General features: G+C 41.2%; 1 protein-coding gene across 1 annotated transcript in view; it reads right to left on the minus strand.

Moving 5' to 3' along the window:
- Nucleotides 1-525: 525 nt before the first annotated feature.
- The window catches only part of LOC142138735 (uncharacterized), a 37,835-nt gene continuing 17,378 nt past the window's right edge, over nt 526-20,982 (minus strand). Inside the window, exon 4 of the mRNA XM_075195661.1 lies at nt 526-672. Within this exon, the coding sequence (XP_075051762.1) occupies nt 526-672 (147 nt within the window). The remainder of the gene's footprint in view (nt 673-20,982) is intronic.

Consider the following 20,982-nt stretch of genomic DNA (forward strand, 5'->3'; position numbering starts at 1 on the left):
CATCAATACACCCCACGCGACTTTCTAATCAATTTGCTCTATTACTTAAAGAACATTCTATGTTGGATGCATGGAGGGTCATCAATGGTACAGACAGAGGGTACACATTCTACTCTCACCCTCATAATGTATATACCCGTATAGATTATTTTTTCGTAAATTCACAACTAGCAACCAAGCTCTGTAAAGCTGAGGTTCATCCGTTTACCTGGACAGATCATATGGGGGTATCACTTGAGTTACAAATAGCAAATCTCCCCAAACGAAGCTTAACATGGAGGCTAGATGACACCCACCCTTTTACTTAACCCTAAGACATGCTTGGAGCTAGCGGAGGCACTTAACGATTACTTTGCTATGAATGAGTCCCCTGACTTATCACCATCCATAGTCTGGGAGGCGCATAAAGCCACAATCCGTGGAAGGCTCATCAGCATCGCCTCTGCTCGACACAGAGAAGAGAAAGAGCTGATAGCTACACTAGAGACTAGACTTATCTCCCTCCTCGCTCAACTTCAGGGCTCACTAGACCCATCGCACCTGTGAGAACTGACGGCAGTGAGGGGCCAGCTCGGCGCGGTCCTTTCCAAAAAAACAGCCCATAGTCTTAAATGGACCCAGCAGCTCTTCTACGAAAAGAGTGATAAGGCGGATTCTCTTCTGGCTAGGAGGCTGCGGCAGAGACGTACGCGTAATGCGATTACATCAATTAAAAACCCAAAGGGTGTAGTGACATACAACCCGAGTCAGATAATGAAGGAATTCCAAATGTATTATTCGTCGCTATATAATTTAGATGCCTCATCTCCACCCCCCCTGATTTAGAAGATAGAATAAATGCTTACCTATGCTCTTGTCAACTTCCGCGGCTCTCTGAAGCAGAGATTGAATTTCTTAACTTAGACATAACGGAGGAGGAAACCATTGCTGCCTTAAGTGGCATGAAAGTGTCCTCTGCTCCAGGCCCAGATGGCTTTCCAGCCAAATACTATAAAAAAAATTGCAGGTGTCCTTAGCCCTAAACTCACCACATGGTTTAACACCATTCTTGATGGAGCTTCCTTTGACCCGGCGACGACCCGATCCAGGATATCAGTAATACCAAAAGAGGGTAAGGACCCCTCCCATTGTAGCAGCTATTGCCCCATATCACTTCTAAACGTTGATCTCAAGATATATGCTAAAATTCTCGCGAATAGGGTTAATTTCGTGCTCCCCAGGCTAATACATCCAGATCAAGTCGGGTTTGTCCCGGGTCGACAGGCAGCGGACAATACTAGGCGGATCATAGATCTTATCCAAAATATTAATGATAACAAACAACCCTCTTTTCTCATGTCACTTGACGCGGAGAAGGCATTTGACCGCGTTGGCTGGCCCTTCATGATGCAGGCTTTAGCTGCGTATGGCTTCCAAGACCACTTCCTTAAAGGGGTGTCAGCCCTGTACCATAACCCATCGACCTCAGTCCAGGTGAACGGAGGCTCCTCTCCATCTTTTATTATCCAAAACGGAACCCGACAAGGGTGTCCCCTGTCTCCCCTTTTATTTGCTTTGGTGATAGAACCCCTAGCTACGAGAATTCGTATAAATCCTAATATAACGGGGATACAACTACCTTCCAGTACCCATAAGATAGCCCTCTATGCGGATGATATTCTCCTCACCCTAACTAACCCTCTAACCTCTCTCCCCAACCTATTTCAAGAGCTTGAAATCTTTTCCACAATATCAAACTTTAAGATAAACACAGCCAAAACCTCCATATTGATATTGTACCAACGGGGGGATAGGTTGCGCTTCCTCCAAGTATATGAAGCAGCCAGAAAGAACCTGAAATTAAATGGGGGATCCCTAAACTCCCCAACAAAGATGTATAGATATAGGATTTAACTGGTTCAAGGCGCTTGTATGAAAGTATGAAGCAGTTGAACGATAGTAGTACTTTATAAACAATGTGTTCCAGCCGGAACAACAACAATAACTGATGTGGTATACAATACAGTATATACATATAGATGCAGGCACTAACAGATAGAACAGATGATGTATCAAACTCCAGGGGTTTGCACATAAATCTATCGCTCACTATGGAGCCATAAAGGTGTATGGTGTATGGTACAACGATGAATATACCAGCAGCATCAGAGATATACAGCAAAGTAAAAATAGAGTAAAATAGAGTGTATTGTCCAATGTGAAAGGAAAGTGATACTGATAAAAGTCAATGCAGGCAAAGTGAAAGGTCTGAGTGACAATAATAATAACTCACATAGTAAAGGAACGTCCGGATATCTGTGCTGCAGACAGGCATTTAGTGGCAGTCCCGCAATCTATGATGGTAGTGTTAATTAGTTGAACAATTATCTCCGATGATAAGCGGCATCCAACAAGTGCTGGTGAGCACTCCTTAAGAATAAATCCTCCTACTTTCGAGAGAGCCTCTCTCCTTCTCGTTTGAGGGTTGAGGCCGGGGAAATCCTGATCGGGCGGTCAGTGCTCCACGTGTATGGAAAACAGTAGTCCCAGGTCCTGTGTTGAAACAAAGGGGGAGTTACCAGCCGACCATTCCTCCTCTCTATTGGCAGATGTATCTCTGCGTCTATGGATGAATGTCAAATTCCATGCGCATGCGCAAAAACGCCCTGAGACTCGATAAGCAGGGAAATGGTAGAGTCTCGGGCTCATGTATTTGTGCTCAATATGTTGTTAACTCCAACGCGTTTCGCCCGGGGCATTGGCCAGTGGGCTTCCTCAGGGATAACCTCCATATTCCCCCTAAGTTAAAGCAACTTCTAGAATTAAACTTCCCCTTTCACTGGAATTCCGAATACATAAGATACTTGGGCATAGCCCTTACCAGAAGGGTGGAAAATATCTACCAAGATAATTACCCCCCTCATAGCCTGTATTAAAAAAGATCTAAAAACATGGGACAAACTCATGATATCCTGGGTGGGAAGGATAACGTCTGTGAAAATGAATTTGCTCCCAAGGTTATTGTACCTTTTCCACACTTTGCCTATCAGGGTCCCCCCCTCTATTCTGAATATGTTACAAACTTTAATAATGCAATTTATATGGTCGAACAAGAGACCCAGGATATCTGCTCGCATTCTACAGCGCTCTCCCGCGGCGGGTGGTCTTGGCATCCCTAGCAATTACTATTACGCTGCGAGGCTGGCCCAGTGTGTACAATGGCATTCTCCTCCTGGAACTAGGATATGGGTGGACATAGAGTCGGACATACTGGGTGGCTCACCGATCTGCTCTGTACTATGGCTATCAAGCACACAGCGCCAGGCCTCTGTCCGAGCCCATCCAGTCCTGGCCCTATCTCTATCAATTTGGTCTAGATGCAATCACTTTGCTTCCCTCTCTCCTACTCCTTCGATTCTAGTACCCTTATGGTCTAATACAGCCTTTACGCCCGGTCTGTCTCGCTCTATGTATTCGAAGTGGGCGGGTAGAGGCAAACTGCTGTTACTCAACCATATAACCAGAACAGAAATATTTCCACAATTCTCGGAGTTGGTGGAACAGTGTGGCTTTGTTCCGAGGCAGTTCCATCTGTATCTTCAGATTAGGCACTACCACCAAACAGTCAAAGCTCAACTCTTTTCCAGACCATCCACCACATTTGAGAATCTGTCTTTTGGGCCCAACCTCCAAAGGACTCATTTCTATTCTATATAATACTTTACTTCCTACCAATCCGCCTGTTAAGGATCGCTTTCAGATGCAGTGGGAGGATGACCTGGGGACTGTACTGGATGAGGAAGAATGGTCAGATGTATTTGATGGTACGGCTCACTCTTCTATAAATGTACGCATTAAAGAAAATGCTAACAAATTGTTGCACAGATGGTATTATGTCCCCTCGAGATTACAAAAAATATATCCACAGACCAGCGCTGATTGTTGGAGAAACTGTGGTCAGACGGGAACATTCATGCATATATGGTGGGACTGTCCCGGGATCCGCCCATACTGGGCAGCAGTTCTTGCTCTAGCCTCAACAATCCTAAGTGCTTACATACCACCTGACCCTAAGCACATCTTACTGCCACTACCCATTCCAGACCTCACTAAATCTGCTCACAAACTCTTTAGGCACATCATCAGTGCTGCCACATGTCAAATAGCGGCCTCTTGGAAAAGCTCCACACCACCAACACTCCAGATGGTCTGCAGTCGGATCTGGCACACTTACCAGATGGAACACATTACTAGTGTGCTGAGGGGCTCCTCCGTCTCCTTCTACAAAATATGGACCCCTTGGGCCATACATCACAATCAATCTCCACTCCAGTTCTAGTGGAATCTAGACATGGAAAGATATTCCTAAGCAAGCATACTTGTTCTTTTACTGGATGAGTGAATCATTTACCCCCCCCCCCCCATCCCTCCCTTTGGTCCCTGTATACCCCACCCCCTTTTATACCCTTCAAACTTGAAAAGTTAAAATAACATCTTTGCAGTATTAGATAGATAAATATACATTTATCTCCCAAGTGCGAGAGAACCTGTTGTATGTAAACATGTGTTATCTATTTCTGTTTAATCTGTAATGCATTTTCTATGGGAAAAGATGTTTCTAATAAAAAGTTATAAAAAAAAAAAAGAAGGAAATTCTTACTGGTCACTAAGCACCAGCTCGGTGAGTTTTGGCAGAGTAGTGATGTCATAGTGGCAATATAGGCAATGAAATTACAGTGTCAGACCCAACCCCACCACACTACAGAACATAAAAAAGAGCCCTGGATTGGGAGAGGCTCTAAAAGAGTCTCAATTTCCCCAATCCTCGCATATTTGAAATAACATCATTTTAAAGGGACTCCAACATCCCTTCACCACAGTCAGTTTCACAATTATCAAGCTTGTTTGAACAAAAATTGTTACATTGTTTATAATTTTTAATGATTCTTCCTACAAATAGTAACTCAAACACAGAAATGTTAAATATACTATAAAGTGAAGCAATTTAAGCTTCATCTGTAAGTTGTGAACTCAAACTTCTAATTAGAGCAGTTGAACCTCAATCAAACATTTTCTAAAATCACGATTACATTGTAAACAAGTTTGAATCGAATATATTTACAAACTGGTTTGAATATATTGAGCATGTTAATCATGCATTTTTAATTTTAAACTCAGATGAGGTTATTTATACAGTACACCTAGGTGAACCATGAAATGTCTCGATTTGCACCATTGTGAAATGATGGTCCACCAGTACACTTTAAAGTGCACCTAATCTCTTCCCATAAGCATGTCATTGAGCGTAGAAGTTAGAAAAGTAAAACATTTAAACTTAGCATGACAATCAATTTATAGGCTATGGCAGATCTGTTGCTGGCTATAGCAGTGTGCTGGGGGATCTCTCTGTGTGTTTGTTTCTTTCAGGATAACCCCACTCTATAAGCACCTGCTATAGCCTATAAATTGATTGAGCAACTTCCACTTCTTTATTTGTCTGAGAGGCATGTTGGTGTCAGTAGCTGTGGGGGAGTGCTGACATTGGATTGCTATTTGGAGGCTTCTGGGGTACCTCTTTGGTAAGTTAGCTCTCAATTTAAAAACACATATGTATGACCCAAATATATGGGTACTTTCATTGTTTAGAGTTAGGACTGCTCTATTAGCAAAAGTGCCGTGGAGTGACGGGTGGCTTTAACATACATTTGCAAATGTGTGTAACTAAGACTTTTGCATTTTTATCTACAGTAGAAATGGCAGATCTGTTGCTGGCTATAGCAGTGTGATGGGGGGATCTCTCTGTGTGTTTGATCCTTTCAGGATAACCCCACCATTTCAAGCACCTGCTATAGCCTATAAATTGATTGAGCAACTTCCACTTCTTTATTTACCTTGAAAGCAAGCCAGAAAATTGTAATTAGGAGAGCAACTTACTCAGTTTGATAAGTTTGAATATGAGGAGAATCTTTTTCACCCGCAACCATTCAAAAAAATTAGCCAAAACAGGAATGCATCTAATACAATGTCAGACATCACACAAAAGCTATTCTACCATTGTAAATAGTAAATTATTAGCTTGGATTTTTAAAAGAAAAAGTAACATTAATAATATCTCAATGGCCAATTGCACAGTGTGTGCAAAAATGGTCAGCCTTAATCTTCAGGGAACAAACCTTAAGAAGTCAACTCTAAATCAATATATAAATATACATCATGATCCCATTTAAGAGAAAAATACCCTCACCAAATTCAAGAGATAGCAAACCAGCTGCCAGTAGAAAGAAAATAGAAAATAGTTATTCTCTATCAAGCACCCTCTGTTTCCCCTGTGATGATAATGTTGATTGTGACTATGCTGGAATTAACAATGTTCTTGGTGAGTGTGCTAGAGAGTAAATGATAAAGTCTCTATCAACATCACTTAGTATTTCGGATTCTATATGAAAATTCCAAAGGCAAATGCATGATTCAATTACCCCAAAAATGATTGGAAAGCTATAGAGACAAAAGAATATCCAGTAGATATAAACAAACAGACATTCCTTAATAAATTGTATTCATCATTTTCAATATATAACAATACCAATTTAGATGTTCTCATATAAAAAACAATTATTGTGGTCAGTATAGTGCCTTGAGTTTAAGGTGCATGCAGTTCTTGTTGATCTAACTCTATTATAGCTTTTCCAACCAAGCTTAATTTTGCTCTTTGTACCTGAGCTGCCAGCCCTGATTTTAGCTTTTATCCACTATTCATGTGTTTGTCCGGAAATAAATTGCAAGACTAGCCTTGGAGTTCTGATGTGTAGTTACTGGCCACTAGAGTGGTCCCTATCTTGTTAAATAACCTCAGACTAAATAACCCAGTGAATTCAGAAAGAGCTTCAGAGATTTTCCGCCCGGAACTAAGAAGCTCTGGGAAAATAAGTGTGTTATTTTTTGTAACCTCTTGCCCGGCATTTACCAGCCTGGTGCTGGTATTGCTTATATCAGGGATATTCCATGCTCTTGGCCTCTATTATAGTGGACACCAGGCTGGGGAGGGTGCATGCATTTCTAAATTATTTAGTTACTTTTTTTACACAGTGAACTGTACATGGAGACTGTTTTATTATAGCTTGTACACCTGAAAAAGTGATTTTCTGCCAAATGGGCCTCCATTAAAAGAATAGGTCTTTTCAATATTTTTTAGTGTAAACACACCCCAACCCTGTAAAATCAGCATCAGTACTGAGGTTGTTGGGGAGTTAAGTTTGCATTTTTATTATTTAGTCATGACATTAAATTTAAATCAATAGGATCAAACAGAATTTCAGAAGCTTCACACAACCCTCCCCAGAACCATCTAAAATCTGTCATGGTGCAGTTGTATGACTGATGTGAATTTGGAATTACAGATTCTGTTTACATGTGTTTTTTTCATCATTTGTTGTTTAAACTTAAACTTATTTTGCTTTTCACAAATTATCCTTATTAGCTACATGCCTAGTTTATAAATTCCCATTACCTGCTCCCATGCTCGATTACAGAACTTTTTTCGTGCTGCACACACTTTGTGGAATTCCCTCACTTGCACAATAAGACGTTCCTCTAGTCTTCAAACCTTCAAGCGTTCTCTGAAAACCCACCTTTTCAGGCAAGCTTATAATATTCCTCAACCACCCTCTTAACCTTCCTAGGTTACCTTATTACCACTCTTTGCACAGTTCACACAAAAGTACAACTCTCTGAATCCCTGACCAACATTGCTGTGTGACTGGATCATATGGCCTACTAGACATTCTTTAACTCTGCATTTTGGCTTGACCAATATGCAATATGTGATCTCATGTATCAGACTCCCATTGTCCTATAAATTGTAAGCTTGTGAGCAGGACCCTTTTACCTCTCTGTCTGTCTGTATTACCCAGTATTGATATACTACTGTGTGTGTTTCAAATTGTAAAAGTACTCCAAAATTAGCTGGTGCTATTTGAATAAATTATGATGATGATTCCCAGACATGACATTGTTTGCAACAGAAAAAAACAAGGATTGCTATAGGGTTGGATCTGGTGAATTAGTCATAAATCTAATTATACTGATTCATTCATTTTTAACAAATAAATTAGGATGCAAAGTTCTCAAACCATTTGCTACATGTTTGTACACTACTATTGCCTCATCACTTTTTCATGTCAAGATTTCTGACTAAACTGTTTTCTCCATATAAGTAATGTTGAGAGACAGGTAGAGACATCTAATTTAAAACTATACTATACTTGTAAGCTCAAGGTAATATTTTGAAATGTAGAATATTTTCACTACATTCTCCCAATAGTCCAATAAACTAACCACAAGCACATGATAACTCTTCAATGACTGTCTGAATTTAATCCCTTGTCTAAATCCAAAGGTTATTAAACTGTTGGAAGCTTGGCTTGGCCATTAATTTAATTAATATTGGACCTAATACAAAATAATTCATATTTAAAGGCAGTGACATTTGCTTTTGCCATTAGAACATACTTACCTTGAAAACAATTGTAAAATCAGACTTAGGAACATGACATTTGTCTCATGATTGTAGAAAAGTATTTTAATGAACCTTCCTTATTGATGTAAATATATGATGTTTCTGATTTTCCCGTCATAAACACTTTTAATTTAATGATATATCAGTGTAAATTGATTAAAACTTGCAACTCACTATGGTATTACAAAATTTTTATTTCACACAGTAAAGACTTTCTGCAAAAAAATGTCACTCGAATGAATAAAAAGTATTGGTTGTGTTTAATGACACTAGTGCTCTTGCCTTGGGGATAGTGTGTGCCTTTTGAAGATTAATGTAGTGGTATTTAATATTGCTTGCAGCTGACTTATACAGAGTATTCCAATTGATCTGGTTGAATGAAGTGAATAAAGACCTTATCACAAGCCTTAAATCTACATTTTTGCCAAAATTTTTACATTTTCATTCGGTAATGTTGTTGGTTAATATAATGAGACATTTAGGGGTCTATTTAATAAGATGTGAATAGCAAAAATGCTGGCGTAATGGCCAGCAACATGTTCTTTTACTGATTTTTGCTATTTAAGGATTAATGCTGGAGAAATCAGAGATTCATTTCACTTATTTTAGGAATTTCATGCCCTGGTATAGGAACTTTTTGGTGCCCATTTCTTAGATACACAGAACAGAGTGCTTCTGCCTGAAATGATGTGGCAACATAGGGTTTGGTGGTGGCAGGATCTGCCTGCAGCCCTCTGCATTACATGCTTCTTTGCATTGGCAGCTCCTGCCTTCTGGACCTTGACTATTCACCAGAGGTGCTGCTATTGTGCCTTTTTCTTTTCTTCACTAGGGGTTAACCTGTTGAACCAATTATCTCGTACACATGGGTGTTTCCTGTTTATACCTGCCTCTCTCCTGTGCTGGTCATTGTTGTTTCTTTGCTTCTTGATGGTTTGTTCCCTGCTGCTTCTGTGCGCTTGGACTCCACATCTTGCAGTTATACAACTGCTTTGGATATCTCTCTACCTTCCATTGTACCTGCATTTGCAGTTTTGACTACATTGGGTTTGTACCATTTACCTGTATTTGCTGAGCAATAAACACCTATATGCTTCTTCACAACCCGGGCTCCATTGCTGTGATTTACTTTGAAACGTGACAGTATGACCAGCCAAAAAGACTACTTTGGAGCCTTGTGAAAGATCCTGCTTTAGATTTTTTTCCTGGGACTCTTTCTGCAATTGTTTTTCATTTTCTTTCCTCTTGCAACATGTCTGCCCCACAGGGGCACCTGCCACAGACTTTACAAGCAGACATAATTTTACTATGCTCTCAGGTAGCTCAATTTTCTGCCTTACTTATTGACCCACTATGGAGACTGTCAGATTTTGTCTATCCCAGTCTGATGCTGTTGATTTGTCTCCCCACCTTCCCTGCTGCTGAATCAGTGTGAATCTTAATAGTGCTACTACAAATTTACTGTTTACCAAGAACTACGGTGTAACAAACTCCAGGTTCACAGTTGGTCCATGCCCCCATATGACTAAAGAGGAGCGGTGGCGCAAAAGAACTAATAAATTATGTCTCTACTCTGCCAGTAATATATAAGTTTTACAAGAATGTCTTCTCCACAAACCACGACAGCCTACATTACTGTCTTTTGTTTATTCCCCTCCTCATTCTGGATTTGTTTGCACTTCACTTCCTGTTTGAACATTACAGCCTGTTCTGCTCCTTGGGATGAGGCCTAGCCTGCCAGTTCCAGCCACCAGTCTTGAGGCACCAGTTCTAGCTGCCTGTCACGAGGCGACAGTCTCTGCCTCCAGTCCAGAGGTGCCAGCTTCCTGTCTTGTGGCTCCAGTCTCTGCCACCAGTCCAGTGGCGCCAGTTCCGGCCACTTGTTTCGAGATGCCAGTTCCAGTCACCTGTTTCGAGATGCCAGTTTCTGCCACCAGTCCAGAGATGCCAGTTTCTGCTGCCAGTCCAAAGGTGCATATTTCTGCCGCCAGTCCAGATGTGAAAAGGAGAGTGTGTGCTCAACTTCCGCTGGAATGCAGGAGCTGTAACAGAACTAAGGATCCCTCCTTAGATAAACAAACTGAACGGATAGAAAATCTCTGTGCTCACTGGCTTGTGATGATGATGGATATTAAACCATGTAATTCTTACTAGTCATTCAGTATCTAGACAATAAATGCAAGGAAAAAACAGTTCCCCATAGATGACTGTACCATGTATAGCTGAATATAAAAATAAACAGATTTATTAATTCTGTAAAAACATATGGACATAAGAACATATGAACATAACTGAGAGGCCTCAAGGATACAGTATATTGGCTTACTAAAAACTGTAATCATATAAAAACATAGACAAATGTAGACAAAAACATAGGGCATAAAGTTCATTGGGCAGAATAACAGATTATGGTAATCTTAAACCAACCATTCCTGATGTTATAACGTATAGCTGATAAATGAAATCGGTGTGTGGATCATATAAAATGATACCAATATCAAAACTGTCAATAATGAGATACTTGTATATGGCAAGCAGAATGAACCAGGAGTATGTGATGTCCAATTGAGGGTGGTTCCATGCGTGTTGGATCAAAGACTGATACCAAATACGTGGTCATAAATCCAATGGAGTCTAGGAGCTGTATTAAAAATACCTCCTCTAAGTATAGAATGGTACTTGCGGTTGATGGTGACTTAGGAAGTTCCAAAACATGCCCGGTTCATGAATAATTTTCTTGTGATGTTTGTTCGATAGCACAGCTGTATGGAAGACCAGGTCAGAGATGGAGATAGCGGATGACCATGCCGCTATTGCTGGGATGCTGATTATGCGTTCCACTCGTGGAGCGCATGCATACTTTCAGTCGTGATGTCACTTCCGGTTTGTCTATTGGCCAATAAATTGTAGTGAAGGCGGAGTCCAACACGTTTCGTCTATCGACTTTCTCAAGGTAATTCAGACTAGAGTTGCCAATTTCTGCCGGGTTGGGCACCTTTTAACAAAGATTGGAACCCCGACAACGGACACCATGACAGGAATACACTGAAGGTGTTTTCCCCCAACAGACTGCTAATACTGACAACTTCAAACACAGTTTCTTTGCAATAGGTACAGCACAGTTTGCCCATTATTTTTAAATAAGGTCCATCGTATGCTTCTTCCATAAATCATTCTCATGTTATAATCCATTTTATATAGGGATGTGCACGGGCGACTTTTGAGGTTTTGTGTTTTGGATCCGGATTTTCTCGATGTTTTGGGTTCGGATTTGTTTCGCAAAACACCTGCCGAAAGGTTTTGGTTCGGATTTAAGGTTTTGGATTCAGATTTTTTTTGAAAAAAGCATAAAAAGTTAAAAAATCAATTTTTTGGGCTTATTTTCACTCCTACGCTATTATTGACCTCAATAACATTCAATAACAAGCATTTCCACTAATTTACCGTGTATTCTGAACACCTCACAATATAGTTCTTAGTCCAAAACGTTGCAACGAGCTATCTTTCTGGACTGCGTAGTGGAGTGGTCCCCACAATATAATAAGAAAACCATCAACTGGTCTTAATCGCACCAAAACATGTACCTGGACTGCGTAGAGGAGTGGGTCACCACGATATAAATTAAAAACCCTGAACTTGTATGATTCGCACCAATAATGTACCTGGACTGCGTAGAGGAGTGGGTCACCACAATATAAATTAAAAACCCTGAACTTGTATGATTCGCACCAATAATGTACCTGGACTGCGTAGAGGAGTGGGTCACCACAATATATATAATAAGAAAACCATCAACTGGTATGAATCGCACCGAATAATGTACCTGGACTGCGTAGAGGAGTGGGTCACCACAATATAAATGAAAAACCCTGAACTTGTATGATTCGCTCCAATAATGTACCTGGACTGCGTAGAGGAGTGGGTCACCACAATATAAATGAAAAACCCTGAACTTGTATGATTCGCTCCAATAATGTACCTGGACTGCGTAGAGGAGTGGGTCACCACAATATAAATTAAAAACCCTGAACTTGTATGATTCGCACCAATAATGTACCTGGACTGCGTAGAGGAGTGGGTCACCACAATATAAATTAAAAACCCTGAACTTGTATGATTCGCACCAATAATGTACCTGGACTGCGTAGAGGAGTGGGTCACCACAATATAAATTAAAAACCCTGAACTTGTATGATTCGCACCAATAATGTACCTGGACTGCGTAGAGGAATGGGTCACCACAATATAAATTAAAAACCCTGAACTTGTATGATTCGCACCAATAATGTACCTGGACTGCGTAGAGGAGTGGGTCACCACAATATAAATTAAAAACCCTGAACTTGTATGATTCGCACCAATAATGTACCTGGACTGCGTAGAGGAGTGGGTCACCACAATATATATAATAAGAAAACCATCAACTTGTATGATTCGCACCAATAATGTACCTGGACTGCGTAGAGGAGTGGGTCACCACAATATAAATTAAAAACCCTGAACTTGTATGATTCGCACCAATAATGTACCTGGACTGCGTAGAGGAGTGGGTCACCACAATATTATTAAAAAACCCTACACAGGTCTGAATTCCACCCAAAAAGTTTATGGACTGCGTAGTGTAGTGTTCCCCAGAATATTATTTAAAATTTTTGCAGCAACAGTCAACGTTGTTTAATATCTGATACACCTCTATCTAGACTGCATAGTGGAGTAGCCCCGGTACCCAATTTGGTACCGGGGCCACAATGCCTCCTCCAAACATGGTACAGACCATTCGTCATTGAGATCCCATCAAGTATGTTAAAGACAGACAGGGTCGAAATGTTATTGGTTGACTTTGTAAACCAAAAAACTGTCCCTGTTGCACATAGTCGTGCAATGAAGACTGACTTTTTCATTTAAAGGCACCATCTTTCAAGTGTAGTGTTTGTAAGTCATATTATACTTTTGGTAAAATTGGTTTATTTTGTTCCTCTTTATGGTAACTAATAATAGAATTAAAGTATTAAATAGAAGCGGCAGTTCCTCTTTATGGGAATTAGTAATAGAATTAAAGTATTAAATAGAATTAAAGTATTAAATAGAAGCGGCAGTTCCTCTTTATGGGAATTAGTAATATAATTAAAATATTAAATAGAATTAAAGTATTAAATAGAGTGGTATAGAGTGGTAGTGTGGTATAGAGTGGTCCCCACAATATAATAATAAAACCCTCAACTGGTCTGAATTCCACCAAACAAGTATCTGGACTGCGTAGTGGGGTGGCCCCGGTACCCAATTTGATACCGGGGCCACAATAAAATAAATACACCCTCAACTGGTCTGAATTCCACCAAACAAGTATCTGGACTGCATAGAGGACTGGCCACTGGCCACCACAATATAATATATAGAAAACCTTCAACAGGTCAGAATTACACCCAAAAATAGTATCTGGACTGCGTAGAGTAGTGGGCACTGGGCACCACAATAAAAAATATATAGAAAACCTTCAATAGGTCTGAATTAAACCCAAAAATAGTATCTGGACTGCATAAAGGACTGGCCACTGGCAACCACAATATAATATATAGAAAACCTTCAACAGGTCAGAATTACACCCAAAAATAGTATCTGGACTGCATAGAGTAGTGGGCACTGGGCACCACAATAAAATATATAAAAAAACCTTCAACAGGTCTGCATTACACTGCACATACCGCTGCTCCTCCATCCTCTCCATCATATACATGTTGGAGTTTCAGCGTGTGAAAACCTCTTGTTTTTGATAATGTGAGTGCATTTTGAATATTTTTCAATTTGCCCCACACCACTGAATGTACTTTATCTATGATACGCATCTATCTTTCTTGACTGAGTAGTGTGGTGGCCCCGATACACAATTTGGTACCGAGGCCACAATATAATTAAAAAACCCTCCACGGGTCAGAATTCCACCAAAAAAGGGTATGGACTGCGTAGTGTGGTGTGCCCGGAACACAATTTTTTACAGCGCCAACAATATAATTAAAAAATTGGGCATCAACTGTCACCGTTGTTTAATATCTGATACACCTAAATATGGACTGCACAGTGGAGTGGCCCCGGTAGTAAATTTGGTGCCGGGGCCACAATACCTCCTCCAACTTCCAAGTGTAGTGTTTATAAAGACAGACAGCGTCGAAGTGTTATTAGTTGACTTTCTTAACCCTAAAATTGTCCCTGTTGCAAATATTCGTGTAATGGACAGTTACTTTTTCATTGTAAGACTCAAGCTTTCAAGTGTAGTGTTTATAAAATATAAACAACAATACAGTAGTTTTAGAGCACGTCAATACCTCGTTTTAAATTATGACAGGGCATTTTACTTTTGGTTTAATTTCTTGAATTTGTTTAAATTTGGTTTTACTTTTTGAACATGGCAAACGACTGTTGATTGGTCATATAATGCAAAAAAAAAGTTCCAAGATGGAATTGTCCTTGGGCCCTCACACCCACCCTTATGTTGTTGAAATAGGACATGCACACTTTAACAAACCAATCATTTCAGCGACAGGGCCTACCAAACAACTTTGGCTGAAATTATTGGTTTGTTTGGGCCCCCACACCAAAAAAGCTATTCATCTCTCCCTGTACAGACTAAACAGGCTCTACTGAGGCAAGATGTCGTCCTCATCCTCAACCTCTGATTCCTCTCCCCCTACAGTGTGTACTTCCTCCTCATCACACATTATCAATTCGTCCCCGCTGGACTCCACAACCACAGGTCCCTCTGTACTATCTGGAGACCAGTGCTGTACTTCTTTGAGGAATTGATTATTCATTTTTATAAACATCATTTTTTCAACGTTATGAGGAAGCAACCTCCTTCGCCGCTCACTGACCAGGTTCCCTGCTGCACTAAAAACTCTTTCCGAGTACACACTGGAGGGGGGACAACTCAGGTAAAATAGAGCCAGTTTGTACAGGGGCTTCCAAACTGCCTTTTTTTCCTGCCAGTAACAATATGGACTGTCTGACATGTCTACTTGGATGGTATCAGCAAAGTAATCATTCACAATTTTTTCTATTGTGACAGCATCCAATGCAGCGAGAGTAGACATGTCTGCAATGGTTGGCAGGTCCTTCAGTCCGGACCAGATGTTATCAGCATCCCCGCCAGCGCCTCTTTTGGGAAAACTGAGCTTTTTCCTCGCAGCCATAGATGTGGAAGAAAATGAGGGTGGAGCTGTTGGCATGTCACGGTCCTCTTCAGAGGACAATCTCCTGACCAGCAGGTCTTTGCACCGCTGTAGACTTGTGTCCGCCGGAAACAGAGACACAACATACGCTTTAAACCGAGGATCGAGCACGGTGGCCAGAATGTATTCCTCTGACTTTAAAAGAGTGACCACCCTCTGATCCTGGCAAACCGTACGAAGGGCTACATCCACAAGAGCTACATGCTTGGTGTAATCGCAATGGCTTAACAGCTCCTCCCTCACTTTCTCCAGCTGCTTCTGCAACAGCCTGATCAGGGGAATGACCTGACTCAAGCTGGCAGTGTCGGAACTGACTTCTCGTGTGGCAAGTTCAAATGGCTGCAGAACCTTGCACAACACGGAAATCAGTCTCCACTGCACTTGACTGAGGCGCATCCCCACTCCTTTGCCTATGTCGTAGGTGGCTGTGTAGGCCTGAATGGCCCTTTGCTGCTCCTCCATCCTCTGCAGCATATAGAGGGTGGAGTTCCAGCGCGTCACTACCTCTTGTTTGAGGTGATGGCAGGGCAGGTTCATGCTTTTTTGATGTGCCTCTAGTCTGCGGTAGGCACTGGCTGAATGCCGAAAGTGTCCAGCAATTTTGCGCGCCACCGCAAGCATCTCCTGCACACCCCTATCACTCTTGAGGTAATGCTGCACCACCAAATTAATGGTGTGGGCAAAACATGGGACGTGCTGGAAATTGCCCATATTTAATGCCCTCACAATGTTACTGGCATTGTCTGACACCACAAATCCCCATGAGAGTCTAAGTGGGGTAAGCCACTGGGAGATAATTTCCCTCAGTTTCTCTAATATGTTGTCAGCGTTGTGCCTCTTATTAAAGCCTGTAATACACAATGTTGCCTGCCTTTGCACGAGCAGCCATTTTGTAGATGCTGCTACTGATGCAGCTGTTGCTGTTGCTGCGGAAGGGGATGCATCTACCCAGTGGGCTGTCACAGTCATATAGTCCTTCGTTTGCCCAGAACCACTTGTCCACATGTCCGTGGTTAAGTGGACAGTGGGTACAACCGCATTTTTTAGAGCACTGAGGACACTTGATCGTACTTCTCTGTACATTTTTGGTATCGCCTGCCTAGTGAAGTGGAATCTCGACGGGATTTGGTACCGGGGACACAATACCTCCATCAACCCTCTAAATCCCACTCCACTGATGGCGGACACCGGGCGCACGTCTAACACCAACATTGCAGTTACAGCCGCAGTTATACGCTTTGCAATAGGGTGACTACTATCGTATTTTGTGGTCATGGCAAACGACTGTTGGACGGTCAATTGTTTTGTGAAAGACTTAGCGGTCTTACGACTTCCCCTCTGGGAAGATGAACGACTAACAGCAGCAACAGCAGCAGTGGCAGTAGTAGGCGTACCGCTGCAGGATTCCTCGGATGAATCCCGTATTGAGGAGGACTCAGTATGGCTGCTGACTTGGGCTGCAGGACTGAATCTGATGGAGATTGTGGAGGAAGTTGACGAGGAGGGTGTTGCTGGTGTGTATCCAACTGGACCACGGGATTTAGGTGTCCCTGTACCGATGAGGGTCCTAGCCTCAGTTCCTGAACTAACCACTGAACTATGAAGGTTATTCAGGTGACGTATAAGGGAGGATGTTCCTAGGTGGGCAAGATCCTTACCCCTGCTTATTTGAGCTTTACATAAGCTACATATGGCCATACATTGGTTGTCTGGATTTGGATAAAAATAACTCCAGACCGAAGAGGTGCATTTTTTGGTCTTCTGACCAGGCATGACGATGGGCTTTTTCATCCCATGGACATCAGCTGTTTCCCCCCCTGGTACCTCATTTACAATAACCACATCACCATCCTCATCATCAAGTTCCTCCACAGCGCCAGCTACATCATCAATAGGCTCCTCCCATACCACCTCTTCCCGTACAGTGATGGGAAGGTCAGGCTTGACAACCACCAACACCCTTGGACTCGCCTTGAGGATTTGTGATAATTTCTCTTTAGAAGGCAGAGTTGTTTGCTGTTTTGTTGCTGACAGCATAACTCTCTTCAATTTTTTGGAGGGGGGGGAGGAGGAGGAGGGATAAGATCCGTGGGTGAAGCTGAACCACTAGTCATGAACACGGGCCAGGGCCTAAGCCGTTCCTTGCCACTCCGTGTCGTAAATGGCATATTGGCAACTTTATGTTTCTCCTCAGATGATTTTAAGTTTCTCTTTTTGCTACTTTTTCTTAACTTGGGCTTTTTAGATTTTACATGCCCAGTACTACGAGATTGGGCATCGGGCTTGGAAGACGACGTTGATGGCATTTCATCGTCTATGTCATGACTAGTGGCAGCAGCTTCAGCATTAGGAGGAAGTGGGTCTTGATCTTTCCCTACTTTATCCTCCAAATTTTTGGTCTCCATTATATGTAGCACAAGATACTGCAGAATGTGTGAACTTGGTAATATTGCAGTACCAATGGACTTATACTGCTGGATTGGTTTTGCAAATTTGGTTATATATACTTTTTTATTTTAATTTTTTTTATAACTTTTTTTTTATTTTTTAAAAACTTGGGAATAATGGGGAAATAACTATGCCCTTAGAAGCACAGAGCACAGGACACAGCACCACTGAACTGAACAGGACACAGCACAGGACCCAGCAGCACTACGGAACTCAGCAGGACAGAGCACAGGACACAGCACCACTGACTGGACTGATACTGCAGAATGTGTGAACTTTGTAATATTGCAGTACCACTGGACTTTTACTGCTGAATGTGTGAACTTGGTAATATTGCAGTACCAATGGGCTTATACTGCAGGATTGGTTGTGCAAATCTTGTGGTAATTAAAAAAAAATTAAATTAGTTTTTGGTATTTTTTTAAATAACTTTTTTTTATTTTTTTAAACACAGGGGAATATTGGGGAAATAACTATGCCCTTAGAAGCACAGAGCACAGGACACAGCACCACTGGACTGAACAGGACACAGCACAGGACCCAGCAGCACCACTGACCTCAGCAGGACAGAGCACAGGACACAGCACCACTGGACTGAGCAGAGGACAGCACAGCACAGCACAGCACTGAACTGAACAGCACGAGATATAGCAGGACAGAGGACCACCTAACACACCCTCCCTCTACCCTGATCAATGCCCGAGTGAAGATGGCGGCGATTAGCGGGGAATTTATAGGATCCGAGTATGGCGAGATCCGACAACGGGATTATGAGTCAGAGCCTCAGTTTCAGATTTGAATTTGGCGCCAATACCCGGATCTGTCTCGGATCCGACTCGGATCGGCAACGTTCGGGTGGGCTCGGATTTCATAAATCCGAGTGCGCTCATCTCTAATTTTATATAACATATAATGCTCATTGATCCTTTTTTTTTACTGCATTTGTCATTTCACACATTAAGATCACAAACTATACATAATTTCATTTTACACAAATACTTTCAATGCTTTCCCATACATACCATTGTGTTGGGTGCAGTTTGTTATTTGTGTGATTGTGACTTTAATACAAAACTCAAAGAACTAAAATTTGCTAATTAAAACAGCTTCAGGCACCACTACAAACACTTTCAAGCTGTTTGCCTTATTGAAAAAGATTGAATTAATCATCTATACATTTGCGATAGTGGTTTCTCTATTATTCCGCTCACTTGCACCAAGCTGTGATCAGATTTTATGACTTTTAGTGCAGAACAGTGTAACAAGATTAATGCAGTGAACTTTATTTCATCCTAGGTGACAGGAAGGCGTGACATCTGTTCCTTTTCTGCATCTTAAACATCTGAAATTAAAATAGGAACAGATCAGATTGGAGTAGTTTTTACTTGTAGACTACGTTTTTTTGGATACCTTTAATGATGTTTTGGATTATAAATAGGTCAGGAAAAAACAAATAAAATGAGTTGAATCTAGTTTTTGTATCTTCAGATTTAATTACTGTGATCATCTTGGCTGTTCTTTTCATTTTAATTCCATACAATTAGAAAATAAAACAGCATTTATTCAGTCCGAAAAGTCAGAGCAGCTCACTCCAAAAATATATTTTGCAAATGAATAAATATTAGTGACATGCTGTTAAAGAAATGGTGACAATAATGTTTGTTGTTTCTTGTATACATAACAAATATTGTGTCAGTAACATTGTTGAAGGACACTGCAAGAAAAGTAAAATGGCTCATAATGTACCTTGATTAAAATAGATAACAATATTAAATAAAATGTCAAACATCGTATTGACATGGTATAGAAACTTTTAGATACATGTTTGTGAATTCTGGGTCAATTCTAGAGATGTTTACTGACCCCCTTGTTTTGGTTTTGGTTTTGGATCTGAATTAACTTCATGTTTTGGCTTTGGCTTTGGCAAAACCGCCCTTGCGTGTTTTGGTTTTGTAATTTTTAGAAAAAATAGCTAAAATATGTTAAACCACATAATTTAGCTCTTTTTTGATCCTACATTATTATTAACCTCAATAAGACTAAATTCCAGTCAGTTCCAATCATTTTTGAACACCTCACAGGTCACAATATTATTTTCATACACTCTCGGACAAAGACTGCAGGGAGCTGGCTGGATGGTAAGCGAAAGCACAACGACACAATCACACGGCAGTTCATAGCACATCTAGGAAATGTTTCCACACAGCAGTGGCAGAAAAGAAAAGTGGTGCAAGATGGAATTGTCCTTGGGTCCTTCCACCAACCCTTATGTAAAATATTAAAAAGGACATGTACAGTTTAACAAAGCAAGTGTTCCAGCGACAAGGAGTGCAACTTTTATGGCTGAAGAGCTTGGTTTGTTAGGGCCCCCACAAAACAATTGGCTTAGGGCACCTAAGCAAACAGTGCTGTTAATGAACTCTACTGTGGAAAGTCATGCACCAGTGGAAGCAGTTCTTGCCAGTGATAAAAATTCCACCTCTTATGTATAGAATTACTTTTACCCAAATCCTGACATCCCAGTTGCTAAGGCAAGATGACACCTCTCCTATGCAGGACTCCTGGGAAGAATTCTTGAGCTTTAGGCCCACTGCTGCTGCTCCTGCTGCTGGGGGTGGATCTTCAGTCCAGAAGCAGATCAAGAAGAAGACTACTAGTAGTTTACAACAATTGACTGTTAAGCAATCCTTTGCAAGAGGAAGCAAGTATGCAACTGCCAACCAGTCTCACAGCGAATCACAGGTGCCATGGCGACTATACTAATATTAGATCTGCGTCCAATATCCACCATTAATGTAGCAGGAATAAGACAGGTAA

The sequence above is a fragment of the Mixophyes fleayi genome, chromosome 1 (genome assembly GCF_038048845.1).
Source record: "Mixophyes fleayi isolate aMixFle1 chromosome 1, aMixFle1.hap1, whole genome shotgun sequence".
Classification (NCBI taxonomy): Eukaryota; Metazoa; Chordata; class Amphibia; order Anura; family Limnodynastidae; genus Mixophyes; species Mixophyes fleayi.